General features: G+C 46.8%; 1 protein-coding gene across 1 annotated transcript; it reads left to right on the plus strand.

The window, feature by feature from the left end:
* Positions 1-201: 201 nt before the first annotated feature.
* On the plus strand, positions 202-3,684 carry LOC136841914 (pre-mRNA 3' end processing protein WDR33-like). Its single transcript, XM_067109334.1, has 2 exons — positions 202-270; positions 1,438-3,684. Exons 1-2 carry the CDS (start codon positions 202-204, stop codon positions 3,682-3,684), a joined length of 2,316 nt encoding a protein of 771 aa, XP_066965435.1.
* The last annotated feature ends 19,015 nt before the right edge of the window (positions 3,685-22,699 follow it).

Here is a 22,699-nt window from a genome sequence, read left to right on the forward strand (position 1 = left end):
TCGAGGTGTCCTTCAGATCGCTTTGTGGATGATGTGCTATCTTTGTATATCTATTCTTTTTAAGTATTGATATCTCTCAGAAAGGCATATAGAGACGAGATCGGTAATTTCTTCACTTTAATTAGTACTTAGTATTATAAAGATCAGTACAAAATTAACAAGTTACAATGATAGAAAACAATCACTCTTGACTCAGTCTATATGGGGAACACAGAAGCGAGGGGAGATGTACTCTCCCTTGAAGGACACAGTTCTGACTCTCGTCTCCTCGTAGGTCTCTAACTCGTCGAACCCTCAGAAAAACTTGCTACCTGCAGTCTCCACCTCCTTCTAGCCTTATTGGAAGGACTAATCAGCAAGGCCTCCCCTTCAAGTAGCTGATAGGAAGGACTGTAGTGGGTGTGATTCAAATCTCTCCTTAGAGGACTTGATAGGAGGTGATCTTAAGAGGGTGTGTGAAAGACCCCTCCCACACATAATTGATTGGAGGTTGAAGAAGTACATCACTTGGGCCAACCCCCAAATTCCTGGAACTTCCACAAAAACACCTTCCTGAGAAGGCGGGGCTATAGAATCAGCTGTTGTAAGCATTTAGACTGTGCTGACTCATGTTTTGGTTAGCTTCAATCGCGAGGCCATTATTTCTCACTTTTACGACTGTTTTTATGGCTTAAACACGTATTGATAACATGACACAACAGCATTTGGCCGTTATCACTGTGTTCTTTGCCTCTCTCTTTATTCTTATTTCTCTCTCCTTCTCTCCTAACTTTTTCTCTTTCTATCTCTCTCTCTCTCTTTTTCTTTTCTATCTAATTTCCCTATCTATTCTACACCACAACATATATATATATATATATATATATATATATATATATATATATATATATATATATATATTATACCGTTAACATCTGATCGATGACGTGGAGCACGGTAAGCTTGTTCAGTGCCTAAAAACGTGATACGCCAAATAATGCCATATATCACTGGCATGTAAACCTCCCTGACCATTCCACCCTGTAGGAGGAAGGGGCTAGTAACCTTGTCCAAAAAATCCTGCTTAAGAAGCTTGTAGCAGACCTTAGGAGTTCAACATTAACATCGTTTCTTGCAACGGCCTCATTTGCTTCATATATTTAACGAGAAGGCTCATCAGGAGTGCGGTAAGCCCTCTCACACACAATGCGCCATCCAAATCTAGTTCAATTACATTAACAAACAAACTTCTGTGTGATTTGTCCTACAAAATAAAAAAAAGTTTGAGAGAAATTGGAAATATAGAAATTAAATACCACAAATATTTGTTGGTAACAGGATATGATAAGGTAGCTTAAGATAAAGCTAAAGGTAAATGAAAAAAGGGCTGGAGGAGAGACTGTTGGTTGGAGAAAAAGGCTGCCCATAATACTAAGGCAAGTAGAACTCCATTGGCAGAGGCTGGCGGCTGCCTTTCCCCACCGAGGCAGGCAAAAGGGCTCCACCGGCAGAGGCCCTTCCCCACTGAAGCAGGCAGAAGGGTTCCACCGACAGAGGCCCTTCCCCACCAAAGCAGGTGGAAGGGCTCCACTGGCGGAGGCTGCACGGCACTTCCCCACTGAAGTAGGTGGAAGGGCTCCACTGGCAGAGGCCCTTCCCCACCGAAGCAGGCGGAAAGGCTCCACCGGCAGAGGTCCTTCCCCACCAAAGCAGGAAGAAGGGCTCCACTGCGGAGGCCCTTCCTCACCGAAGCATGTGGAAGGGTTCCACTGGTGGAGGCCCTTCCCCACCGAAGCAGTTGGAAAGGTCTCCACCGGCAGAGGCCCTTCCCCATCAAAGAAGGTGGAAGGGCTCCACTGCGGAGGTCCTTCCTCACCAAAGCAGGTGGAAGGGCTCCACCGGCGGAGGCCCTTCCCCACCGAAGCAGTTGGAAGGGCTCCACCGGCAGAGGCCCATCCCCACCAAAGCAGGCGGAAGGGCTCCGCTGGCAGTGGCCCTTCCTCACCGAAGCAGGAGGAAGGGCTCCACATGTGGAGGCCGGAGGTAGCCCTTCCCCACCAAAGCAGGCGGAAGGGCTCCACTGGCAGAAGCCCTTCCCCACTGAAGCAAACGGAAGGGCTCCACTGGCGGAGGTCCTTCCCCACTGAAGCAGGCGGAAGGGCTCCATCGCTGGAGGCCGGCGGTGGCCCTTCCCCACCAGGTGGAAGGTCTCCACTGGCAGAGGCCCTTCCCCACCAAAGCAGATGGAAGTGTTCCACCAACAGAGGCCCTTCCCCACTGAAGCAGGTGGAAAGGCTCTACCGGCAGAGGCTGCGCGGCGCTTCCCCACCGAAGCAGGTGGAATGGTTCCACCGACAGAGGCCCTTCCCCACCAAAGCAGGTGGAAGGGCTCCACCGGCAGAGACCCTTCCCCACCAAAGCAGGTGGAATGGTTCCACCGACAGAGGTCCTTCCCCACCAAAGCAGGTGGAAGGGCTCCACCGGCAGAGACCCTTCCCCACCAAAGCAGGTGGAAGGGCTCCACCGGCAGAGACCCTTCCCCACCAAAGCAGGTGGAAGGGCTCCACCGGCAGAGACCCTTCCCCACCAAAGCAGGTGGAAGGGTTCCACCGACAGAGGCCCTTCCCCACCAAAGCAGGTGGAAGGGCTCCACCGCAGAGACCCTTCCACCAAAGCAGGTGGAAGGGCTCCACCGGCAAAGACCCTTCCCCTCACCAAAGCAAGTGGAAGGGTTCCACCGACAGAGGCCCTTCCCCACCAAAGCAGGTGGAAGGGCTCCACCGGCAGAGACCCTTCCCCACCAAAGCAGGTGGAAGGGCCCACCGGCAAAGACCCTTCCCCACCAAAGCAAGTGGAAGGGTTCCACCGACAGAGGCCCTTCCCCACCAAAGCAGGTGGAAGGGCTCCACCGGCAGAGACCCTTCACCACCAAAGCAGGTGGAAGGGTTCCACCGACAGAGGCCCTTCCCCACCAAAGCAGGTGGAAGGGCTCCACCGGCAGAGACCCTTCCGCACCAAAGCAGGTGGAAGGGCTCCACCGGCAAAGACCCTTCCCCACCAAAGCAAGTGGAAGGGTTCCACCGACAGAGGCCCTTCCCCACCAAAGCAGGTGGAAGGGCTCCACCGGCAGAGACCCTTCCCCACCAAAGCAGGTGGAAGGGCCCCACCGGCAAAGACCCTTCCCCACCAAAGCAAGTGGAAGGGTTCCACCGACAGAGGCCCTTCCCCACCAAAGCAGGTGGAAGGGCTCCACCGGCAGAGACCCTTCACCACCAAAGCAGGTGGAAGGGTTCCACAGACAGAGGCCCTTCCCAACTGAAGCAGGCAGAAGGGCTCCACCGGCAGAGGCCCTTCACCACCAAAGCAGGTGGAAGGGTTCCACCGACAGAGGCCCTTCCCCACCAAAGCATGTGGAAGGGCTCCACCGGCAGAGACCCTTCCCCACCAAAGCAGGTGGAATGGTTCCACCGACAGAGGCCCTTCCCCACCAAAGCAGGTGGAAGGGCTCCACCGGCAGAGACCCTTCCCCACCAAAGCAGGTGGAAGGGTTCCACCGACAGAGGCCCTTCCCCACCAAAGCAGGTGGAAGGGCCCACCGGGCAGAGACCCTTCCCCACTGTAGCAGGTGAAGTGCCCCACCGCAGAGACCCTTCCCCACTCAAAGCAGGTGGAAGGGCCTCCACTGACAGAGCCTTCCTCAATTAAAGAAGGTGGAAGGGCCCACCGCAGAGACCCTTCCCCACGAAAAGCAGGTGGAAGGGTTTCCACCGCAGAGACCCTTCTCACCAAAGCAGGTGGAAGGGTTCCACTGACAGAGGCCCTTCCCCACCAAAGCAGGTGGAAGGGCTCCACCGGCAGAGGCCCTTCCCCACCGAAGTAGGTGGAAAGGCTCCATCGGTGGAGGCCCTTCCTCACCGAAGCAGGAGGAAGGGCTCCACCGGCAGAGGCCCTTCCCCACCGAAGCAGACGGAAGGGCTCCACTGGCGGAGGCCCTTCCCACTGAAGTAGGTGGAAGGGCTCCATCGGCGGAGGCCCCTCCTCACTGAAGCAGGAGGAAGGGCTTCACCGGCAGAGGCCCTTCCTCATCGGGCAGGTGCGGCTCACTGGCCAGCGCCCTTCCCACCGAAGTAGGTGGAAGTGCCCCATCGGCGGAGGCCCTCACCGAAGCAGGAGGAAGGGCCCACCAGCAGAGGCCCTTCCTCACCAAAAGCAGGAAGGCTCCACCGCCAGAGTACCCTTCCCCACCGGCGAGGTGGGAAGGGGCTCATCGGGCGAGGCCCTCACCGAAGCAGAGGAAGGGCCCACCGAGAGGCCCTTACCCACTGAAGCAGGTGGAAGGGCCCACCGCCAGAGGCCCTTCCTCACCGGAAGGCAGGTGGAATGGCCTCCACCAGTGGAGGTCCTCACCAAAGCAGGAGGAAGGGGCTCCACCAGGCAGCCCTCTCCTCACTGAAAGCAGGTGGAAGGGCCCACCGCCAGAGGCCCTTCTCACCGAAGTAGGGTGAAAGGGCTCCATCGGTGGAGGCCCTTCTCACTGAAGCAGGAGGAAGGGCTCCACTGCAGAGGCCCTTCCTCACTGAAGCAGTTGGAAGTGGCTCCACCGCCAGAGGCCTCTCTCACCGAAAGTAGGTGGAAGGGCTCCACTGGCGGAGGCCCTTCCTCACCGAAGCAAGAGGAAGGGCTCCACCGGCAGAAGCCCTTCCCCACCGAAGCAGGTGGAAGGGGTCCACTGGCGGAGGGCCTTCCCCACTGAAGCAAACGGAAGGGCTCCACTGGCGGAGGCCCTTCCCACTGAAGCAGGGTGGAGGGCCTCTCCCCAGAGGGCCCTTCCCAAACAATGCAGGTGGAAGGGCTCCACTGGCAGAGGCCCTTCCCCACTGAACCAGGTGGAAGGGCTCCACCGGCGGAGGCCGGGGGTGGCCCTTCCCCACCGATGTAGGAGGAAGGGTTCCACCGACAAAAGCCCTTCCCCACTAAAGGAGGTGGAAGGGCTCCACCGGTGGAGACCCTTCCCCACTGAAGCAGGCAGAAGGGCTCCACTGGCAAAGGCCAGCGGTGGCCCTTCCACACCACAGTAGGCGGAAGGGCTCCACCGGCGGAGCCCGGGGGTGGCCCTTCCCCACCGATGTATGAGGAAGGGTTCCACCGACAGAGGCCCTTCCCCACTGAAGCAAACGGAAGGGCTCTACCGGTGGAGGCCGGCAGCAGCCCTTCTCCAACGAAGCTGGCGGAAGGGCTCCCCTGGCGGAGGCCGGCGGCGGCTCTTCCCCACCGAAGCTTGCAGAGGGGCTCCACCGGTGGAGACCGGCAGCGGCCCTTCCCTACCAAAGCAGGTGGAAGGATTCCACCTACAGAGGCCCTTCCCCACTGAAGCAAGCGGAAGGGCTCCACCGGTAGAGGCCCTTCCCCACCGAAGCAGTTGGAAGGAGTCCACCGGCAGAGGCCCTTCCCCACTAAAGCAGGCAGAAGGGCTCCACCGGCAAAGGCCCTTCCACCTAAGAAGTTGGGAGGTCCACGCAGAGGCCCCTTCCCCACTCAAAGCAGGCAGAAGGGCTCCACCGGCAAAGGCCCTTCCCACCGAAGCAGGCGGGAGGTCCAGCGGCAGGCCCTCATCCCAAGGGTGGGAAGGCCTCCACCGCAGAGAGGCCTTTCAAACAATGCAGGGGTAAGGGCCTCCACCGCAGAGTGCCCTTCCCACTGAAGCAAGCAGAAGGGCTCATCAAAGGCCCTTCCCACCGACATATGTGGAAGGGCTCCACTGGCGGAGGCTCTTCCCACTGAAGCAGGTAGAAGGGCTCCAGCGGTGGAGGCCCTTCCCCACTGAAGCAGGCGGAAGGGCTCCACTGGCTTAAGCGTCGCGGCGGCCCTTCTCACTGGAAGTAGGTGAAGGGCTCCACTGGCAGAGGTTGGGGTGGCCCTTCCTCACCGAAGCAGGAGGAAGGGTTCCACTGACAGCCCTTCCCACTGAAGCAGGCGAAGTGGGCTCCACTGGCGAGGCCGGCGGCGCCCCTCCCCACCGGCAGGCGGAAGGGCTCCACTGGCGGAGGCCGCATTAGCCCCTCCTCACTGTAAGGCAGGCGGAAGGGCCTCACCAGCCGGGGCCGGGCAGCCCTTCTCACCGGGGCAGGCAGAAGGGGCCCACCGGCAAAGGCCCCTCTCCCCACCGGGCAGCATTGGAAGGGGTCCACCGCAGAGGTCCTTCCCACTGGAAATAGGTGGAAGGCCCACCGACAGAGGCCCTTCCTGAACAATGCAGGTGGAAGGGTCACATCGGCAGAGGCCCTTCCCCACTGAAGAAGTAAGGGGTCCATTGGCGAAGGCCACGTGCCCTTCTCACCAAAGTAGGCGGAAGGGCTCCACCAGCGAGGGCGGCGCCTTCGCCACCTAAGCAGGCACAAGCGGCTTCACCGCAAAGGCCCTCTCATCAAGCAGTTGGAAGGGGTCCACTGCAGAGGCTCCTTCCACCGAAATAGGGTGGAAGGGCTCTCCCACAGAGGCCCTTCCCAAACAATGCAGGTGGAAGGGCTCCACCGGCAGAGGCCCTTTCCCACTGAAACAGGCGGAAGGGCTCCACTGGCGAAGGCCGACGGCGGCCCTTCCTCACCGAAGTAGGCGGAAGGGCTCCACTGGCAGAGGCTGGGGGTGGCCCTTCCCTACCGAAGTAGGAGGAAGGGTTCCACTGACAAGGGCCTCTTCCCACCGGCAGGCGAAGCTCCACCATGAGAGTCGGGCGCGGCCCCTCCCCACCGAAGCAGGCAGAAGGGCTCCACTGGCAGCTTCCTCCCACCGAAGCAGTTGGAAGGGGGTCCACCGCAGAGGCCCTTCACTGAAATAGGGTGGAAGGGCCCACCACAGAGCCCTTCCAAACAATGCAGGTGGAAGGCTCATCAGCAGAGGCCCTTCCCACCAGCTAAAGCGGAAGGGCACACTGGCGGAGCCCTTCCCACCGACGAGGTGGAAGGCCCACTCGGAGGCCCTTCCACTGAAGCAGGTAGAAGGGCTCCAGCGGTGGAGGCCCTTCCCCACTGAAGCAGGCGGAAGGGCTCCACTGGCGAAGGCCGACGGCGGCCCTTCCTCACCGAAGTAGGCGGAAGGGCTCCACTGGCAGAGGCTGGGGGTGGCCCTTCCCTACCGGCGGAGGAAGGGTTCCATTGACAGCGCCCTCCCACCGGCAGGCGGTGGCTCCACTGGCAGAGGCCGGCGGCGGCCCCTCCCCACCGAAGCAGGCGGAAGGGCTCCACCAGTGGAGGCTGGTGGCGGCCCTTCCCCACCGAAGCAGGCAGAAGGGCTCCACCGGCAAAGGCCCCTCCCCACCGAAGCAGTTGGAAGGGGTCCACCGGCAGAGGCCCTTCCCCACTGAAATAGGTGGAAGGGCTCCACCGACAGAGGCCCTTCCCAAACGATGCAGGTGGAAGCGCTCCACCGGCAGAGGCCCTTCCCCACTGAAGCAAGCGGAAGGGCACCACCGGCGGGAGCCCTTCCCAACCGACGTAGGTGGAAGGGCTCCACTGGAGTTCTCTCCCACTGAAGCAGGTGAGGCCCTTCCCCACTGAAGCAGGCAGAAGGGCTCCAGTGGCGAAGGCCGACGGTGGCCCTTCCTCACCAAAGTAGGCGTGAAGGCTCCACTCTGGAGGCCGGGGGTGGCCCTTCCTCAACGTAAGTAGGAGGAAGGGTTCCACTGACAAAGGCCCTTCCCCACTGAAGCAAAACGGAAGGGCTGCACCGTGAGGCCGGGCAGGGTCCTTCCTCACTGGGCAGGCGGAAGGGCTCCACCGGGCGGAGGCCGGCAGCCTCACCGCTGTGCCGGAAGGGCTCATCACCGCGAGGCCGGCAACGGCCCTTCCCTCACCAAAGCAGGCGGAAGGGAACACCGCGGAGGCCGGCAAACGTGCCTCTTCTCATCAAGCAGGGTGGAAGGGCTTCACCGGCGGAGGCCGGGCAGCGTTCTTCCCCACCGAAGTAGGCGAATCGCCTGCCAGGGAACCAACGGCTGGTTTTGGGAAACCAGCCATTGGGTGGTTGGTGGAAACCAGCCATTAAAAGTGTATGGGAAACAGCCATTGGCTGGTTAGGAACCAGCCATGGCCCCACTGGAAGAGTCTATCTGCTAGCCTCGGTGGGCAGGGCAGCTGTTAGCCCCCACTGGCTAAGTCCATCCGCTCAGCCCCGTGGGCAAAGGCATCTGTTAGCCCCACCGCTAAGTCCATCCGCCAGCCCTGGTGGGCAAGGGGGCAAGCCGTTAGCCCCACCAGCGAAGTCCATCCAGCCCCAGTGGGCAAGGGTAGCCGTTAGCCCCACCGCGTTGTCCATCCGCCTAGCCCTCGGTGGGGAAGGGCAGCCATTAGCCCCGACCGGCGAAGTCCATCTGTCACCCTGTTTGCCCCACAGGCAGGTGGAACTACTCCACTGTCAGGGGTCAATGGTTACCTTCCCACTGAAGCAGATGGAAGGGCCGACAGCAGGGGCCAGACAGGCGCCCTGTCTCCCTCGGGGAAGTAGATGGCTCCCACTGGTGGAGTCCATCAGTTGGAGCCAACGGCTGGTTGGGGGGAACCAGCTGTTGGCCCCACTGGTGGAGTCTGTCAGTGGGATCCAATGGCTGGTCGGGGGAACCAGCCATTGGCCCCACTGGTGGAGTCCATCTGCCTGCCCCCGATGGGGAAGGGCAGTCGTTGGCCCCTGCTGGTGAGCCCGTCCATCTGCCTTGCGGGGAAAGGCAGCCACTGGCCCTGAAGCCAGCAGAGTCAGCTGGCTGGCATGGTAGGGAAGGACTGCCTTTGTACTTCACTGGGACCACCTGGCCAGTGGGGAAGGACAGCCCTTGGTGCCTGCAAGCTTAGTCCGTCCATCTGCACTAGTGGGGGGGAAGGGCAGCTGTGACCTGCTGTTGGGGAAATTTGGCCGTCCATTTTTTGGAGTTCCCCACCTTCCAAGACCAGACTTTACATCTTGTTCAGTTCCCCACCAACTCCATCTGTTTCCTCCTGAACTGATTCTTCGTAATCTTTTGGTGGGCTTGTTGTCGAGTCTGTTTCATTTGGCCTCTTTGTTCCTTAGTCTTCTTCCGACATTTTTCTGTTCCGACGAGGTGGCCTCACCTTCTGGTCGGCCGGGAATCGTTTTTTCCTTCATCTCCGGATTCTTCACCTTGTCCTGATTCTTGCTTTTCTTCTTCACCATCGTAATTCATTGTTATCTTCCATTTCTCACATTGTCCCTCTTATTAAATTTTCATTCACGCCTGTTTCGTCCGCCGGCGAGTAATTCAGGTTCACTTTTTCACAAGCATATTACCTTCAGTCTGGTCCTCAATTCATTATTCTCACCTGCTTCTAAAACGACAACGTTTTCCTCCTCCAGATATTCTTTCTGTCCTTGTTGCCTCTTTCTTCCTTCTGTTTCTCCGTGCTTTCCTTCTTCCTCCTCTATCCATTCTTCTTCCACTTGCTCCACTTCAGAGAGTAAGTTGTAGGGGCTGGCAATGGAAACTTCGGCCATTTCCTTGTCGTCTCCCCTAGCAGGTAGTGATTTATCCTCTTCTTCAGAATGTATCTCAACAACGTTTTCCTCCTCCTGCTTTTCAAGAGCATTCAGCCTCTCACTTTCTTCTCTCTCTTCGTTTTTCGATATCTTGAGAGAGAATCGAATTTTCCACCTTCTGCTGGAACTGAGTTTCTCAGTTCTAATTCCTTTCTTTCCTTACCAACTGATCTTTTCCATCAGACGACGTCGCAAAGCTTTCTGATCTGGTCCTAGCTTCCATTCAAGAGCCGATTTGCTCTACGTTCCTGATCTAATGCGATCACCATGGCATCTTTGAAGCCAGCCACATTTTCAATCTCTTTCTGTTGTAATCTCTCTTCATATTCATTTTTCGTTTAATGATATTGTTCTTTAGAATCAGACTTCATCTTGTGCCTCTTCCAATAATTTTTCCATTCGACTTCCGTGATTGGCAGCCTCTCCCTCTTCTTCCTCTAAATGCGCCTTTTCTGCAAGCAGTTCATCATGCAGGCGCAAGATGTTTGTCAGTTTAGGATTTTCCATATCATGCTTGTTCGTTGTCATTTTCCGGTTGTCCCAGCTACTCTGGAGAAACCTGCGTTTCTACACCTTCTTTTCAATCTCCTGGTTCGTCCATTTGCTTAGTAGTCTTTCCAAAACGTTGAAACTTCTGTAAGCAACCAACCCAGGCATCCACCAACAACAAGGTTGCTGGCAGTAATGTCACAGCATTGGTGAATTCCAGGGTCCGTTCACTTCGTTAACACAATCGTCATACAAATTTCTCAAATCGTATTCTGTTCCTCGGCATCAAGCGACGTCCAGAAGTGTCGAAAAACCGAGGAGTAGATCATATTAACAACTGCTAATAAGAAAAGCACAATCAAATGCAATTAATGCGTTCATTTTGATGTGTGACTATGCTAAGCTGCTTGCTCTTGCCTTAGTTTCAAAATCTGCCACGAGAAACTTTGGGGATTCCCAGAAAATTTTTGGAATCCTCAGAGCATTTTTGAAATCCCAGGAATCCGAGGTTCATTTAACAGTGCTTCTTGGAGAAGCAGAAGCGAAGAGACAGTGGGTTTCGGAGTTCATTTTCCAGAATTGTCTTCAGAATACGGAGCCTCCTTCAATTCTTCAGGGGAGAAAAATTCCTAATACTGGCTTATAGATACTGACTCGGAGCTCCCTTCCTAGGATTGTCTTCAGCTCGTGAGCCTCCTTCAAGTGTTCTGGAGACGCAAAGTCTTCAATACTCGGTTTAGAGAATATGGTCTTCGGAGCTCCTTTTCCAGGATTGTCTTCAGACAAAAAGGGAGTTTTTCCGGAAATAAAATCGAATGATATAATATTTTTGAAGCCTATGAAAATTAATATAGAGAACTTCTGAGCGTCTGCTCGACTCCCATTATCAATCCTACTGACTAACACTGATAATAAGAGCTCCGAAAAGCTTCCAGTAATTATGTGATAAATGAGCATCTGAAAGTTTCTGCATTGGGAATTAGAATATACATTCACCAGTGCATGTACTTTCCAATCATTTCAGTGAACTTTACACAAGTACTGGATCTTTCCTAGAGTGACCCCTTAGAGTGATTTTAACCTGGTATGTATCCACCTTTGCGGCGTGTTTTGTTTTGTATAAACCCCTTGGGGATTACCGTAAAAACATAAACAAAGACTGTAAATATCATAAAGATAATGACCCCAAGAAATATTTGTTGGGGGTCACTATCTAATAAAGATCCCAAGTAAAGCTATGGAAAAAAGAAAGTGTATCCGTGATTTTGAGCCTTGAAATCTGCCACGAAATTGGTCTTAAATTTAATATTGTTCTGGCAAAAAAAAAAAAAAGTAAAAAATGCGCCGAAGTTTCTCCGGCATAATGGAGTTTTCTGTACAGCATATAATCAAGGCCACCGAAAATAGATCTATCTTTAGGTGGTCTCGGTATAATGCTGTATGAGCCGCGGCCCACGAAACTTTAACCACGGCGCCGTGGTGGTCTGTCTTATATCGTTGCCAGATGCATGATTATTGGTAAGTTTAACCTTAAATAAAATAAAAACTACTATGGGTAGATAGCTGCAATTTGGTATGTTAGGCAATTGGAGTGTGGATGATCAACATACCAATTTGCAGCCCTCTAGCCCCAGTAGTCTTCAAGATCTGAGGGCGAACAGAAAAAGCGCGGACGGATAGACAGAGCCGGCACAATATTTTCGTTTACAGAAAACTAAAAAGGTGTATCAGTTATTTTGGGCCTTTAAATCTTCCATAAAATTGGCTCTGAATTTAACTTAATTTAATCTGTTGTTTTAATCTGATTTTTGATGAACTCTATTGTTTTTTACTTAGCAAAGTTCTTCCTCATTTGTATTCACGACAGGTTTTCTATCTACTCCGTGGAAGGTTTATATCACATGATAATAAAAATAATAAAATGAAAAGTGGGTAGAGCAATATAAAAAAATTCCATGTTATATGGACTCACGAACCACCGTTAAACCACTGCAAGTTGTACACTTGGCAAGGAAAGTGAGGATACAGTTTTTTTAAATCTTCGGACATATGTTGCTCAATAATGCGACATCTGGCAACTTTAGAAAGGGGAGGAGCTTCCGTCTTATTGTGTTTGTTTTTTGCTTGACCTCTTATAACTTTCAATCATAGTCTACGATAATGAAATCATTGATACTTAAATGCAGTAGTAAGTTTCACAGTATTCGATCAAGTTGTAATTTGCAACGACAGTTCTGAGCAAAATAAACATTTTTTTCGACGTAACTTACCAAGCAACCTTACATATGAATTTATGACACCACATTGAACGGAATGCTTGCATAGTCGAAAACGCGATCTTCCATAATGAAATCAAGAGTTAAATTTGAGCATTGTCAACGAAAAGGAACGAATGCATTGTTATGATGAAAGAGAGAGAGAGAGAGAGAGAGAGAGAGAGAGAGAGAGAGAGAGAGAGAGAGAGAGACTGCTGTTGTGTAAGCCTCAGGCCTATATGTACTGTAGAGCTAATTTTTTTTTTCTTTTAGAGAATGAGCGATACTATATTTGTAAAAGTATGTTTTAGCAATGGAGAGAGAGAGAGAGAGAGAGAGAGAGAGAGAGAGAGTTGCTGTTGTGTAAGCCTAGGCCTATCGGGTAGAGCTACTCATTTCATTGCTTTTTTTCTTTTAGAGATTGAGCTACACTATATTGATATAGTATGTTTTAGTAATGGCGAGAGAGAGAGAGAGAGAGAGAGAGAGAGAGAGAGAGAGAGAGAGAGAGAGAGAGAGAGAGAGAGAAACTATGGCAACGTCAAGAAACATCCAGTTACTTGTGTTTTCCCGAAGCTCCTGCGCTGCCCTTCACATCATAGAGAACGCCCTTGTGGATTTAAACAGATTTGGTCAACCTACCCTAGGTGTCACAACATTTACTGCCATTAATTCCAGCTGACTTTTAACACCGTGAAATACAAACATGAATGTGTAAAATTAAAGAAATTATCATTACCTCGTATGCTGATGCAATAATAAGCCTGTTCATAACGGAAAACGAGTAAATATTGCCGTTCTGATGAATAGTACTACACCGAGATATCCACATACTATCTTTTAGATCTCTATGAACGAAGTCATCTGAGAAATTCTGATTACTTCGTACATGCATGGTGTTTTTAAGTATCTGAACGTTTTTGTTTTGCAGATTTAACATATATGATATAATTTCCATTGTATTTTCATATTCTAGAGTAAATTTACCGAGATTATGTGTTTTCTGTAAGAAAAAAATTGAAATTCGATGAACGAAATCTAATGAAAACTGTATCTTCACTTTTCTTGCCGAGTGTACATGTTCACTGCTAATTAATTCCTTAGAGATTTCTGGCAGAAATTTGGCATTAAACGATTGACGACCAAAGGTTTTTTAGGTTTTATTTTATTTTCCCGCATTTCAAAAGAGAGAAGAAATTTAAAGAATGCATTATGGAGGGTGGTTACCAGGTTTAAGGTAAATTTATGTCGATTTCATCATTAATTACGTGCTGCTTATGCAGCTGCAATAGAGTAAACATAAAACATACCGATAATTACGTCAACTCTGTATCATAGATTACACATTAGTGCATCAAACGTTTATAAAGAAAAAAAAACTGAGGGAATATTTTTAATCTTCCGTTTTAGCAAGATGGGTGAAACCGGCGGAGCTAATTGGAGGAGAAGCAGCAGAAACAAGTAAAAAAATGAGTCGAAGTTTCTTCGACGCAATCGAGTTTTCCGTACAGCGGATAATGTTGTATGAAACTCTCAGCCACGGCCCATGAAACTCTCAGCCACGGTCCAGTGGTGGCCTGTGTTGTCTTCACCTATAGCGGTGCCAGACGTACGATCATGGCTAACTTAAACCTTAAATAAAATAAAAACTACTGAGGTTAGAGTTCTGCAATTTGGCTTGCTTGATTATTGGAGGGTGGATGATCAACATACCAATTTGCAGCCCTCTAGCCTCCGTAGCTTTTAAGATCTGAGGGCGGACAGAAAAGGGGCGGACGGATAGACAAAGCCATCCCAATAGTTTTACAAAAAAAAAAAAAAATAAATAAAATTATTTGTTTTCATTAAGTCGTAAGCACTCACAATAAACTTTGACTTGAAACATAATCTCCAAAGAGCCTCTCTCTCTCTCTCTCTCTCTCCCTTGCACTCATGGTTTTGTAAAGTCTTCTCTGCATGCAATGAATGGATATCCTTCTCTGCCTCTGTCTGTCTGTCTGTCTGTCTGTCTCTCTCTCTCTCTCTGTCTGTTTTCATCATCCTACCATCACATTTCCATTCTCCACCTCCTTCGTTCTTAATCTTCCCATTCTCCGCCTTCATTCTCTTCCCATTCTCCACCTCCCCGCCCACTTCTGTCTCTCCAACAATCTTCCCAATTTTCTTACCTTTTTTCCGCCTTTATTTTCCCTATAACCTTCCCAGTTCCTCCTTAAACCTCCTTCCTCCTTTATCTTCCCTCTCTCTCTCTCTCTCTCTCTCTCTCTCTCTCTCTCTCTCTCTCTCTCTGCATTGTCTTACGAGTCATTTACGCCACTGCTCCACGATTGCAGTATTCAAATTTTTTCGAGAAAGGATAAATTATTATTATTATTACAATAGCTTAACCTGCACTGGCGAGAAAGGAGAAAAGTTCAAAGGCTGCTTAAAAGGGAGAGAAGTTTACATAATATGCAGATAAATGGAGAGGAAACAGTAACAGTAACAATTCAGAAGAAGAAGAAGAAGAAGGAAACATAGAAGCAGAAATGGTAAAGGAAAATATTTTCATAATTTTTAATCTGATTCCGGATGAAATAAAACACAAATTATGTTTCCGGAAGAGAAAGAAGAAGAAAAGACAAGTGTATAAAGAGCATTTGCTTTAATAAGTCTTAAGCATCTCAAACAAAATTTACATTGCAATTAAAATCTCAAAGAGAATTTCTTATACCTCTCCTAAGTAGTAGTAGTAAAAGGGATTTGCCTTTGAAAAGGCTATCCTAAACTCCTCATGAAATAAACCCGACAAAACCGACTCCCATTCGCTGTCCCTATAACGGCTCTCCCAGAGCGCCCTCCTTCCCTCACTCAACCCTCGAACCATTTCAGCAAATTGAATCCGAGATGTTACTATTAGTTCCAGGTGATTCTCTCATTAAGCAATGGAGGAAGGAAGGTTTCACTTGGGAGAGGAGTTGCGGGGCGGGGAGGGGAATGAGGGGGCAGGGTGAAATGGGACCTTGTGGGGACATTTCCAAGCGTCCAGATTCCAGACAGGGCCACTGGAAGCACGGGTAAGAGGCAGAGGAAATCTGCCATCTTCCGCACCTAGGGACCCGTATCTCCCAGACGTAAAACGCTTAAATGTCTTCTTCTTCTTTGTGGAAAACCGGAGAAAGTTTCTTTTTCATTTTAGCTGTCAAAATGGAAAAAGTTTACTAGTAAAGTGAAATGGTTTATTTATTTTGCTATCAGTCATTTGCATTACTGTTGTAAAAGTATATCAGAGCACTGGTAAATGCACAAGGAAGTTTATATATATATATATATGTGTATATATATATATATATATATATATATATATATATATATATATATATATATATATATATATATACATACATATATACATATATACATATATATATATATATATATATATATATATATATATATATATATATATATATATATATATACATATATATATATATATATATGGCAGTGGTGGTGTTAACCATCCGAAGTTTCCTAGCAAGTCTTGTGGCCATACACGTTCAAAAAATTAGGCACAAAATTTTGCATCAAAATTTTGACGTGTAAAACTTGATGCAAAATTTTGACGCATAATTGCCACACACGTTTAGGCGTTTTTCCCATCAAAATTCAGTATCGTCAAAATCTTCGACATGGATGCATCAAATCTTTTTTGACATAAAACGTCCTATTACACACTGTAAAATTTTGCAACAAAAAATTTTGATATCAAAATTTTGATGCGAAATTTTGACGCTTTTTTTGAACGTGTATGGGCCCCTTTACTGGGATGAGGTTGCTAGCTCCATGACTTTCCTAACTTGTCAGCAACCAGCCAGAGTCAGCTAACTACCTCGTATAGAATTTACTGCATAAGTGAACAAAGCCACGGTGGATTTCACAGAAACTGACATTCGTAAGTAACCCATAACTCCCGGTGGGATTTATATCATGGCTCTTGTAGATTCTTATTTTCTACAGAGTTTAGACATGTTCTCCATTTTGGAATCTGGAAAGTAATTAAGAAATAATGAAGGGAATTATTTTCCCGTAACAGGTCTAACTTGGAAATGAAGAGCCGAGTTCCAACATCATATCCATTGCAACCATTTATCTTTTCTGCTCCTATATACAACAGGGACAGGTGAAGTATCTTAAGCTAGGATATATACCAAAGCGTGCTCTTGTTCCTGCGCCATCCCGTAGGTGGAGATATTGTGTTAGCGTTGAAAAGGCCTGGTGTAGACCTCTGGTTACTTCGATCACATGTTTCTTATACTTTCCCTGAGCAGTAACTTATCATTATGCGCCTTCATATCAGACGTATTTACCCTTGCATGATTGTCTTAATTTGGTTTCTGCAAAGTTGAGTTGAAACAATGGTTATCGACGACTTCAATAGAAGCATTAATTCGATTTAAGTAACCTACATAGATTAAAGAGTATTTGGCCATGTTTAAGGACAAACTATTGAACTCCCCAAAAAGGTCAAATGGGTTTGCCCACTTCCTAGCTCTCTGGGGCATTTCACTTTCACTCTTCTTCGTTGCAGATCCGTTACAGTAATCTGACGCGGTCAACATCCCGTCTATTCAGTGTTCACTTTACCTTCGACAAAGTGAATATGTTTTTGTTTTGGTTAGTTTATTTGTTTGTCATCTTTGTTTCATAGCACTAGCAACGCAAAACGTTGGTTTCTATTTTGACCAAAATTAGACCGAAGGTGGCCTTTGTGACTTTCTGGTTAGGTCTTGTAAGAGATCCGGATGTTTCTTTAGCCTTGGCTGAGGTCTGTAGCCCCTAAAATCTCGTGTTGATTGATAGACTGGAGTATCTTCGCTACTACTTGCGGCCTCTGGCTCGTCTCTGGTGCCACACAGGTTAGTGATTGTGTAGCCGATGTTGTCAAACCTTTGGATGTGCCACCGTCTTTGCAACATGGCCCTCTAGAGTCTTGGGTACGAGTTTCCTTGCTAGATGGTCAAATCATATCCTTTATATTTTTTTTATTGATATATTCAATTATTTATTTATGGTATTTGATCAGCTGTACAGCTATCTTCTTCCAGGGAAGTTCGTGAAATAAGTTCGTCTTTCAGCATGTTTCCAAATAATAATAATAATAATAATAATAATAATAATAATAATAATAATAATAATAATTCCTCGTCGGTTATTTGGTCTTACAGTATTTCAGAATTTTCCCCAAGAAAGATTTAGAGAAGGAAACGATTACTCGGGATGCATCAAGTTATTCTCATAGATCCCAATCGGAGCAATGAGGCGAGAAACTTGAGTCAAATCTAAATGATTCGGAAGGGGGTAAAATGAAGAAGAAGAAGAAGAAGAAGAAGAAGAAGAAGAAGAAGAAGAAGAAGAAGAAGAAGGGGTTTCGTGAAATGGAATCTTATTTAATGGCTTAAAGTGCCCTGGATAATACTTCATTGGATTAGCTCAGGAGATGCAGGAAAGCTATTGAATGGTTTCATCTACAGATGTACAATTTGACTGGAGTACAGTCTGGCATGTTTTTTTTTTTTTTCTCTCTCTCTCTCGTCCTCGTTTTTCTCATCAGACTACAACCAACAGCAGTTTACTAATAACCGGGTACATCATTCATTGCTCAGGTCAACAGAGACATAATGTATTTAAAAAAAAAATTTAAAGGGAAAGCGCCTATAATTTTATAATCCTAAAACCCCCATGTGATACATTTGACTTAGATAAGCTTATGCAAAAAATGTATCAAAGTGACTAGAAGGGTTTGCGATATGAATAAAATCATAAACTATGTAAATAAAGGCAAAATTGAGAAAAAAAAAATTAGTGATGGGTTGAACCAAAAATTACAGATTCCTAGCTCTTCTCCAGCTTTGGCTGAAATGACAGTCAAATGAAACATGTTTCATAGCCGGTCGAAATGAAGACATTTAACTGAAACACGTTTGATTGGGCTGAAACGATGACAGTCAAATAAAACATGTTTCACAGCCGGTCGAAATGAAGACATTCAGCTGAAACATGTTTGATTGGGCTGAAATGATGACAGTCAAATGAAGCATGTTTCACAGCTGGTCGAAATGAAGACATTCAGCTGAAACATGTTTGATTGGGCTGAAATGATGACAGTCAAATGAAGTAGTTTTCCAGCTGGGTGAAATAAAAATCATCAAATGAAACCAGTTTCGCAAATGTTCAAAATAAAGAAAAGTGAAACGAAACACGTTTTGCAGTTGGTCGAAATGAAAAAAGTGAAACTAAACACATTTTGCTGTTGCTCGAAATAAAGACAGTCAAACTAAACACGTTTCGCAGTTGGTCAAAATAAGGACAGTCATTATTTTGAAACGTTTCGCATTTGATCGATATGAAGACAGTCCAACGAAACATGTTTCGCAGTTGCTCGAAATAAAGACAGTCCAACTAAACACGTTTCACACCTGATCGAAATGAAGACACTCCAACGAAACACGTTTAGCAATTGGTCGGAATGAAGTCAATCGAAACATGTTTCGTAGCTAAACGAAATGAAGCCAGTTAAATGAAACACGTTTCGCAGCTGGTCAAATGAAGATAACTAAATACGAATTGTACTTTTAAGAATTTAACATCCCTTCACTATTCTGTTTTGACCATCAAAAACTCTGCATGCCAACATTCCTCTTGGGTATTTAATCGGATCCGGTAACTACACCCCAGAATTCCTGCAACGAAATCGAATAATCCAACTTTTGAATCTCCACGTCCTTTGAAGAGATTCCGATAAAGCCTCCTTCGAAGTATCGTCATGTGAGCTTTATTTGCCCAACATTTTCCGCATAGAAACGAGAGAGAGAGAGAGAGAGAGAGAGAGAGAGAGAGAGAGAGAGAGAGAGAGAGATTCATCCCGAAGCATAGGAAGATCAGTGGACTTGGTAAATCGCTTTTATTTACAGCCATAAGGAGAGAGAGAGAGAGAGAGAGAGAGAGAGAGAGAGAGAGAGAGAGAGAGAGAGAGAGAGAGAGAGATTTATCCATAAGAAAGTGGTGAGTATAACCTTGTAAGTCGATCATCCTTTTAACATTTACTGTCTTAGAGAGAGAGAGAGAGAGAGAGAGAGAGAGAGAGAGAGAGAGAGAGATTGACACATAAATAGTGAGTACAACCTTGTAAGTCGATCCGAGCTTATATTTTCACTCCTAGAGAGAAGAAGAAGAAGCAGGAGGGGAGAGAGAGAGAGAGAGAGAGAGAGAGAGAGAGAGAGAGAGAGAGAGAGATTTACACAAATAGTGAGAATAAACCAACGACTGAAACCAACTGCAAGGGGTCACGGTATCCAAGCCTTGTTCGAATACCAATATCTATCACTGTAACGAATCTACCCTCTCCCTTCTTACCCTCCTTTCCCCACCCCCGGCCTTTTTTCCCTGAAATGGAGGATCTTTTAGCCATGAAATGGTTATTAAGGACGCCGTTAAATCCAGGTAATTAATTTTTCGGAGTATTACTCGCCCTTCTTCCGAGAAATTCCTGTAGAGTTTATATCAACTTATGCTGCGCCGGGTGAAACCGATATATCATATATCGACGCGATGAAATTATACAGGCTCGTCTGAGAAGCTTCATCATGGTTGATGCCTTTCATTTCATTTATTCAATCGGTCGGTTTCCTCTTCTCTCAGAGTTCTGTTTTCACTTAATTCTTCCATTTTCTATACAGACTAGAAGTCAGAAAAGGCTCCGGAACGCTACCCTATGAGACACTAGACAGCTTAGGCCTAGCTTCACAAAACGCCTTTAACACCATGAATTTATTATATATATATATATATATATGCATGTATGTATGTATATACATACACACACACATATATATATATATATATATATATACATATATATTATATATATATATATATATATATATATATATATATATATATATATATATATATATATATATATAATGTATTATGCCTTATAACAATCAGTTAGTGTCATAATCTCTTTCTACATCTGTTTTAAGAACAATGCCATGCCATCTTATGTCTCTAAGATTCTCCGGTAGCAATGGCCAGCACTAAGTCAGCGCATTCTTTCTCTCTCGTCGACTTCTCTCACTGTATCTATCCTCAAACAAAGGCCTACTGGAATAAAACGTCGAGACACAAAACTAGACTTTATTTGCAAATTTAACGAAAGCATTTCAGCAAAAACTAAGGTCATGAAATGGAGTGTCCCACACCCCATAAAAAAGGAACTCGTAACTAGAGGAAACTCAGACTCACAATCAATCAAATTAATGATTCTGGACCAACCAATACTAGTGACTAACACCCTGGTCACCAAACAATATAAAAAGGTCATGATTACTCTAGACCAAAATAAAAATCATGTACTGTAGTATGTTTAAAAAAAAGAACACCACTTCCAATGTATACGTCCTCACAGGACTCAACCAAAACTCCTGTTAAAAGAAGCATAGCTTATATTAAAACCTGAAATGGTACATAAAGAAATAAACACTTAAAGCGGAAAATGCATAATAAAGAACAGAGGGGTTTCACTGCAACGTAAAATGGGTATTGCACATAATGTCTGAAAAAGATATAAGTGTTAATGAGTTATCTTACTCACATTCTATGGCCCATTGGGAAGCCGCCCCATCCAAGTGGCTGTTCTTATTCACAAGCACAGCTCAAAAGAGCGATCACACCTGCCGCAAATCGAAGTGAATACCTATTCTATGGTTCCGGTATAATATATACATTAGAGAGCGCACGTACCACACATTCACTTAATAACCCCTCCCTTGAAGTGTGACGTCACTGTCAGGTTCAATGTTCGAAGGACTCCTGCCTTCTGAACTCACAGATATCACAAAGCTTCCATTCATCTGTCACGTTGTCTCCAGGCACTTTGATCGTGACCGGAAGGTATGACTGCGTCGGATACCTGCTGTATCTAACCGCGGAAAATACCAACGTCAACATAAAGGCCACCTGCACTGGACACACGTTTTCCAAAGGCCAGCAATTAGTCAGCTTAAACCTTAATATGTGTGTGTGCGTATGTTTGTGTCTATAAATTGGGTCACTTATGGCACAGGGAGTGAGATAAGCTCGTTGGTATATTAACGACGCCTGCCCATGAAAAAGCTCAATTGCAAAAGTACTTAGGTTTCAGCTTTTATGCCTTGTGGGGTCAGTTGGTAGTTCTTTGTCTTTATATATATATATATATACTGTATATATATATATATATATATATATGTATATATATATATATATATATATATATATATATATATATATATAAAATTCGACATCTGCTAAATTCATGTTGTTGCTAAAGCGTTTTAGTCAGCCTAGGCCTATGATGTCTAGAGTCTCATAGGGTAGTATTCCGGACCTTGTTGAATTCTAGTCTTTGTTAGTGACAAAATCGTTGGTATAGAATACAAAATACGTAGTAGGCCTATAACCGTTGCCGTTATTATTTCTCACCAAATACTAAATGAATTAGTCCTAACCCTCACGGACCTGGAATGGACGTTTAGTACTGAACTTCTGCAAACTAAGGTTTTATTGATTAACTGATCTCGTGTCTTCCTACTTGATATTCCCGTGTGAGATGTAGGCTTAGTAAAATGTTACTAAAAATAAAAAAAAAAAACTCAGAGAACGAGCCTTCAAACGTAGGGAAATTTCTATGTTTGAAATTTCTGATACCGAAAGCATAAAACTGTTACTCTTTTGTTTGATGAACGATGGTAAGATGGGAAAAATATACTTGAGATGGAAACTGAGGAACAGGAAGATTGATAGTTTTAATCTCGGCGAAAGAAGCCGAGAAGCTGAGGTATTGAGAATACCCATTAAAGAGGAAACTCAAAAACACTGGTATTTTTCTAGGAAATTCGGTGGTGTTTCAAAGCCTTCAACATATTCTTTCTAAAAGAGGAACAGGAGAGAGAGAGAGAGAGAGAGAGAGAGAGAGAGAGAGAGAGAGAGAGAGAGAGAGAGAGAGAGAGAGAGAGAATTTATATTCGATGAATGGTTTCAACTGGACTAAGGTAAGGATTACACTTAGTAGAGCCCCTACCGATTTAGTTATGAAGATATAGGCCTACATTTCGACCGAGCACTGAATACTCACATCTATTATTTTCTCTTTTCCTTCTCCAGCTCAGTAGCATCTGCAGCAATTGATTAACTGCCAGGTACAGTACATAATCACAGCTTAGACCAACAGGAGCACTATGGATTTTTCGAGGAACAGCTTAAATCGTCCCTCCCTCTTCAAATTCATCTACACCTTTCTCAGTTTGACGATGGTAGCAAAACTAAAGGTGACTTCGTGTATGAGGACAAGTCGTTATTCTTTTTTTTTTTTTTTAGAATTTTAATTAATAGGCAACTCATAATACTATTTTTCT

The sequence above is a fragment of the Macrobrachium rosenbergii genome, chromosome 9 (assembly GCF_040412425.1).
Source record: "Macrobrachium rosenbergii isolate ZJJX-2024 chromosome 9, ASM4041242v1, whole genome shotgun sequence".
Taxonomy (NCBI): domain Eukaryota; kingdom Metazoa; phylum Arthropoda; class Malacostraca; order Decapoda; family Palaemonidae; genus Macrobrachium; species Macrobrachium rosenbergii.